The 7,721-nt window shown below is 34.1% G+C and overlaps 1 protein-coding gene across 1 annotated transcript in view; it reads left to right on the top strand.

Annotated features, from left to right (window-relative positions):
* The first annotated feature begins 362 nt into the window (after positions 1-362).
* LOC123552897 (MORC family CW-type zinc finger protein 3-like) overlaps positions 363-7,721 on the top strand; it is a 404,811-nt gene continuing 397,452 nt past the window's right edge. Inside the window, exon 1 of the mRNA XM_053542214.1 lies at positions 363-389. Coding sequence (XP_053398189.1) covers positions 363-389 — 27 coding nt within the window. The remainder of the gene's footprint in view (positions 390-7,721) is intronic.

Here is a 7,721-nt window from a genome sequence, read left to right as displayed (position 1 = left end):
CCCCAGATATATCTATACAATTTGCAAATGCTTCCTTTCATTTATTTTTGATCTGCCAAGATCTGTTTCCTACGTTTCATCAATGCATATGTGTAAATTTTTTGTGTCTATATAATATATGCTGCATGTGCTTGCGTGTGTTAATCATGTGACAAAAGATCCGGGTCTAAACATCTGCAGCATGATGCTAAAGTCAGATTTCTTAAAAGACAGAATATTGCATATGCGCTAGAAGGAACGTTTGTTAAGCTAAATCTTGTTTTTATATATGTATAGAAAATAGTAGCGGCGGAATTTAGTACCTTCTAACCTATTACACGCCCGGAATGTTGTGCGGAAGGTACAGAATTTAAACAGACAAAATGGCGACTGGCATCAAACCATCAAAAGTAAACAATGTTTAAAAACTCATTTTTCATATTTATTAACTAAGTTCAATCTATAAAAAATGATCGTTCAATGCTACTTAAATATGCTCATCTTTTTGCAAGTGATTTTTCAAATAATATTTGATAGATAATCGTTTGTTTCACTTTCAGGGAACACAGGAGCAAAACTTTTTCAAGAAATTCTGAAATTATAAAAACATGTCTTTTAAGGTTCTTGTAAAGCTTTTTGAAACCGCCCCTTGGGTGATTATTTGTTGTTTTTTTTTACGCCACATAGGCCTTGGTTTATCAAACTGTTCATAATAAGTAAAAGAAACTTTCAAAGCAGGTTATTCTCTTTTGAACATTTTGTCCTAGACTCGTTTTACCTATGCTCGACCAGATTTACAAGTATGTTTCTCGAAACAAAAATTAAAACTGACAAGGTTTGAAAAACGTTTAGTTTCTGAATTGACCTACTTTTATTGGTTAATTTTCACTCAAGCGTTTGGCTGACATTGATCAGGATAAAATATAGCGCGGTTCAAACTATAGGGTGTAAAACATTAAATTTTAAAGTGACATTTTCCTATGCTCGACCAGACCGATTTCTTTTTTCAGAGGTAATCATAAAATTAAACAAACAAATATTTTTATAGTCAAAACTTCATATTTTCTAGTTTTGTTTTCAGATTTGAAAACTAATAAGTTTCAGACTTTCAAACAAGAGATAGAAACACCTACCTGAAAAAGCGGGAAAAAAGAACATTGGTAAATGGTGTGTCTGCAGTATCCATCAAGTAATTTAATAAGAAATTGAACTGTTTTAACAATCAAACAAACCTAAAAACTTCAAAAAGTCAAATGTCCATAATCATGTTATCGAACTCGTCTTATGGCGCGGTGAATCTCTTTATCTCAAGCGTCTACATGACGCAACTAATGAAGGCGCAATTTTTGTTTTCACCTGTCGAAAGGTGGGCGTGTTTGTTTACATCTTAAATTTTACTTTCAAGTCGATAGTTTACAGATATAAGCTTATGTCAAATTATCAAAAAAGGTTAGAAGACTATAAAATACGTTGTTCCTGTACTCTTCTTAAAGAATTAGGGAAAGACGCATCATTTTCTAGAGGAGATTCACGGTAAGTATTTTGACAGATGCAAAAAAGCTGTCGTCTGTAAACAAACAAGCCCCTTAAAGATCTAGATCAAATGTGTATGATGTCATACAAGGATGCAGGGAAGGAAATAAATGAACAACAATCGTGAGTTCAAAGGTTTATTTCAATAAACATGTACATTTATAAATAGTGGTCGAGCACTTTGCTGGTCGAGCATAGGTAAAATGACTCTATATCACATGTTCTTCGACTATTCATGTTCTATTTTGTAGAAGATATCAAGCTTCTTTTTCAAAAGTATTTTGTCATTACTTTTACAAATATTGTGTGTCTAACATCTTTGTCCAGGTACTCCGGGAGTTTGAAGTGTTACAAGCCATGTACATTTTTAAGAAATTGCAAAATGAAAGTGAAAGTAGAGCTGTCAAAATTTCCTGGAGTACCTAGATAAGTATGTAACACACACAACAAAAACAGATTTAGAGAAAAAATATGTTTGAAAAAGGAGTTTGATATTTCCTACAAAATAGAATGTGTACAGTCGAAATACATATTTTTTAAGACAAAATACATATTACCAAACAAGGTGACCTTTATAGAAAATATTTTCTACTTCTTCTGAACAACTCCATAGATTATATATGTTATGAATATTGCGGATCATGTGGGTATAATTTCCAAAATGAAAATTTACCCGAGGGGTATGTATTATAAGCAAATACAGGCAATATAAGCAAAAACAGTGTCCTGTATATTGGTTAGTTATGTAAAGTTCAGTTGTACCTGACAGTTTTCTTTAAAGCGGTCCATACTGAACACTGCTAAGACACATAAAGACATGCAAAGACAGACACAAAGACATAATTATATATTTGAAAGTGTATTAGTATATTTATGTTTAAATAGTGATTTTATATAGTATGTTTATACAAAAAGAAGAAATAATGAAAATTGTGCTGAATCTCAATAGAAACAAGTATAGACACACAAGGACATAAAATATAGTAATTTTAAGTTACCAAATAATTTTCTTATCTATTGTCCAAATATTATAATGATGTGATTCGGAAGTATATTTATTATCAATAATAATTATAGATAATAAATATTTAATATCACACTTTTTAGCACACTTTTTAGAAAGGCTAAATGTGACTACACTAAGTCTTGTTCAAAGACATGCAAATACATATATTTGAAGGTAGACTGGTATTTCTATGTTTAAACAGTGACTTTAGTGAAAATCTATTTAAAAAATAATAAAAATAGATAAAATTGTTATAAATTATACTGAATCTTAACAGAGACATGTATCCTACACAATTAAAATACAGTAATAATAAAAAATTTAATGTAAAAATCAAAGTGTTTCAGATTACCTTTGATTGGGTATGCCTAAAGTTTGAAAAGGACTCCTTTTAGCATACAGTATAACCCCGTATTAACGCCCCCGCTCTAATTAACGCCCCCCCCCCCCCCCCCCCCGTTTTTTGGGGAAAATAAAAAAATCTTACCTTCAAAAATTGGTCCCAGATCCAACACAATAATATCCAGATAATAACAATTCCATTACAATACAAATGAATTAAAAAAAAACCACACTTTATTAACACAAACTTTTAAACACGTCAACAGGCATGGCACAAATAAATCTACTGTGTGTAAGTACTGAATATGCCACATCACTCAGCGCGCGACTTTACACAGATTCCCAGTACAATGACGTATCGTGTTATGTCAGTGCATGAATTGGGATGAATAGGGGGGGCGTTTATACGAGATACTGACATTGTTTGGATCAAATTTTTTGTAAAATGCATCGCCCCCGGGGGCGTTTAAACAAGGTTATACAGTAAGTTTGCGAAAAGGAGTCATATTTCTCTAATTACTTAAAATAGTGCTTTTTTTTCAATACAGAATGACAGTGTTTTTTTAAGTTTTGGGGGAACGGTGGTTGGGCCCATAAGGAGGGGAAAATTGCGTCGTCACCATTAAAATGGGGGGGGGAAATTGCGCCGAGATAAAAGCAATATTTATCATAAATATGTTACAATAAAAAAGAAAATGATTTACATTATCATGTACATCTAGAAAGGGTTTTGTTGGTTGGGATATGTTAAAAAAAATTTTTGCGGGGGAAAAAACATACTTTTTGGACAGGGGAATGGGGCCAAATACCGGCCCCAAAAACGGCCTTAAAATCACTGAGAATGAGTATTTGATGAAATCACAAAAGTTTATTTCGATGTTAAAGAAAAATGTCTATGACAAAGGAGTTATATTTTTTAAATGACTGTAAGTAATGCAGTTTTTTCAATAAAGTATGAATACTAATACAAAACTGCATTCATTAAACCAAAAGAAGTAAGTTTTGATGTAGTAGGAAAATATCCTGGCTAAATTTGATTCTGTTATATGGAAAAATCCTTATTGCATAAGTTAATTCTGCATAAAAAGGAGTTATATTTTTCAATAAACTTATTTTAATGCAATTGATTTTTTTTCCAAACAGTATGAATACAATGGTAAATTCTGTTCATAAAACAAAAGGAAAAACATAAATTCTATTACGAAAGGAATATATCCTGGCTTCATTTGAAACTATGAACTCCTTTGCGCATGGAAAAACTCCTTTTTCGCATGTGAAAATTCTTCACAAAAAGGATTTATATTTGTCTAATTACTGAATATAGTGTTTGTTTGTTTTTTTAATAAAGTTTGAATATATCAGTAAAAAAACAACAAATAGATAACAGGGAAAGATATAAATTTTGGTTTAATAATCTTTGGTAAATTTGTTATCATAGTATGGCAAACTCCTTTTCGCATGTGGAAAATCGTCGTGAAAATGACTAGTCTTTTCCAGCTATATATCTTTATCCAGGTTATATGATAAAGAATTGGAAAATTTCAACATATGAAAACTTTACAATCTTTGTAATTGACAACTGTTAGTAGCTTAAAACTATTTTAACAGTGACTGTAATTTATTTCAGGCAATTTAATGTTCTTTCAACAAAGCGTATCATGAAAGAGAGATTATAACAAAATTCAGAAATGTCAAATTAAAACATTTTAGTCATGGGAAATTGGAATTCTGTCATTAGCTTTCATGTTTTGCCTTCCAGTATCTGTGAAAATAAATTATCAATCCACAGATTTTTTATTGATAGACCAGTTGTTGTCTTAAATTTATGGAGATGCAGTTTTCTCAAATCTGTTCAGTACACACCTCAAGCTTTGATTGTATGAAACATAGAAAAATCTTTCCAATCAGTAACTTGAAAAGCACTTGACCCAGAATGTTGAAATTTCATAGGATGATTTGTCATGCAGAGTAGATGAATCCTATTGATTTTGGGGTCACTCTGTTAAAGGTCAAGGTCACAGGGCCCTGAACATGGAAAACCACTTTCTATCAATAACTTAAGAACCACTTGACCCAGAATGTTGAAACTTCATAGGATGATTGGACATGCAGAGTAGATGACCTCTACTGATTTTGGGTCACTCGATCAAATGTCAAGGTCACAGGGGCCTGAACATGGAAAACCGTTTCTAATTCATAACTTGAGAACCACTAGGCCCAGAATGTTGAAAGTTAGTGCGATAAGTGAGCTATTGTGACTGGTCATTTTCCGGCGTGCGTCAACATTTGCCTTGTTAACACTCTAGAGGTCACAGTTATGACCCAATCTTTATGAATCTTGGTCAGAATATTTGTCTTGATGTTCTCTAGGTCAAGTTTGAAACTGGGTCATGTGGGGTCAAAAACTAGGTCAGTAAGCTAGATCAAAGGAAAATCTTGTTAACACTCTAGAGTCTAGAGGCCACATTTTTGATCCTATCTTCATGAAACTTGGTCAGAATGTTTATCTTGATGATCTGTAGGCCAAGTTTGAATCTGGGTCATGTTCATTATGTTGGGTCAAAAACTAGGTCACCTGCTCAAATCGAAGGAAATCTTGTTAACAGCCTAGAGGCCACATTTATGACCCTATCTTCATGAAGCTTGGTCAGAATGTTTATCTTGATGACCTTTAGGCAAAGTTTGAATCTGGGTCATATGGGGTCAAAAATTAGGTCGCTAGGCCAGATCAAAGGAAAATCTGTTAACACTCTTCAGACCACATTTTAAGTTTGAAACTCAGGAGAATTGGTCAGAATGTTTGTCTTTATGACCTCTAGGTAAAGTTCGAATCTGGGTCATGTGGCATCAAAAACTAGGTCACCCTGTCAAATTAAAAGAAAAGCTTGTTTACACTCTAGAGGCCATATTTATGACCCTATCTTCAGAAAACTTAGTCAGAATGTTTATCTTGATAATCTTTAGGCTAAGTTTGAATCTGGGTCATGTGGGATCAAAAATTAGGTCACTAGGCTAGATCAAAGGAAAATCTTGTGAACACTCTAGAGACCACATTTTAAGTTTGAAACTCATGAGAATTGGTCAGAATGTTTGTCTTGATGAAATCTAGGTAAAGTTTGAATATGGGTCATTTTGGGAAAAAACTAGATCACTTGTTAAATCTAAGAAAAACTATTTGTATGCAATAGGGGCTGCATTTTTCAATTGATATTCGTGAAATTTGAACAGAATGATTTTCTTGATGAAATCTAGGTCAGGTTTGAATTTGGGTCATCTGGGTAAAAAACTAGGTCACCTACTCAAATCAAAGATAAACCTTGTGTATGCAATAGGGGCTGAATTTTTCATCTGATGTGCATGAAACTTGGTCAGAATGTTTGTCACCATGAAATCTCGGATGAGTTTTTAGGTCACCTGTCACGAAGTGATAAGGTGAGCTATTGTGACCGCTTGATGTCCGTTGTGCGTAGTGCATCGTGCGTCAACAATTTCTAAAAAAATCTTCTTCTTGAAAACCACTGGACAGAATTACACCAAACTTCACAGGAATGATCCTTGGGTGGCCCCCTTTCAAAATTATTCAAAGAATTGAATTCCATGCAGAACTCTGGTTGCCATGGCAACCGAAAGGAAAAACTTTAAAAATCTTCTTGTCCAAAACCACATGGTCTAGGGCTTTGGTATCTGGTGTGAAGCATCATCTAGTGGTCCTCTTCCAAAATTGTTCAAATTATCCCCCTAGGGTCAAATATGGCCCCGCCCCGGAGGCCACATGGTTTATATAGACTTATATAGGGAAAACTTTGAAAATCTTCTTGTACAAAACTACATGGCCTAGGGCTTTGATATTTGGTATGTAGCATCATCTAGTGGTCCTCTACCAAGATTGTTCAAATTATCCCCCTAGGATCAAATATGGCCCCGCCCCGGGGGTCACATGGTTTATATAGACTTATATAGGGAAAACTTTGAAAATCTTCTTGTACAAAACCACATGGCCTAGGGCTTTGATATTTGGTATGTAGCATCATCTAGTGGTCCTCTACCAAGATTGTTCAAATTATTCCCCTAGGTTCAATGTGGCCCCGCCCCGGGGGTCCCAAGTTTTACATAGACATATAGGAAAAAAAGTTTAAAAATCTTCTTGTCTGAAACCACAACACTTAGACCTTTGATATTTGGTTTGTAGCATTGTCTTATGGTCCTCAACCAAATTGTTCAATTGGACCCCCTTGGGTGAAAAGAAGCCCTGCCCTGGGGGTCCCAAGTTTTATATAGACTTATATAGGAAAAAGCTTTAAAAATCTTCTTGTCTGAAACCATACAACCTAGGCTTTTGATATTTGGTATGATGCATTGTCTAGTAGTCCTCTACCAAAATTGTTCAAATTATGCCCCTGGGGTTAAAAGAGGCCCCGCCCTGGGGTCACTTAGTTATTATGTGAGTTATATAGGAAAAATACTTAAAAAAATCATCTGATCCTATTTCCAAGACTGTTTAATTATAATTACCTGATGACCCCAAGTAATACGATGTCACTTGACTGTGACCTTGACCTACTGACCTACTTTCTTGTTTTTTAAGATACAGCCTTGAAATTTTGATGACATACACAGTTTTGCACACAAATCGTAAAACTGAATTTCATTGACCATGAATGTGACCTACTGACTTTCTTAATATTTTATCATCAGTTTGACATTTGAAACATGTAGCTCATATTACTCAGGTGAGCGATCCAGGGTCATCATCACCCTCTTGTTATCTGGGTCACGTGGGGTCAAAAACTAGATCACCAGGTCAAATCAAAGAAAAAGCTTGTTTACACTCTAGGGGCCACATTAATGATTCAATCTTCAT

The sequence above is a fragment of the Mercenaria mercenaria genome, chromosome 4 (assembly GCF_021730395.1).
Source record: "Mercenaria mercenaria strain notata chromosome 4, MADL_Memer_1, whole genome shotgun sequence".
NCBI classification, from domain to species: domain Eukaryota; kingdom Metazoa; phylum Mollusca; class Bivalvia; order Venerida; family Veneridae; genus Mercenaria; species Mercenaria mercenaria.
The sequence above is the reverse complement of the archived record's forward strand: the minus strand, read 5'-3'. Positions and strand labels throughout refer to the sequence as shown.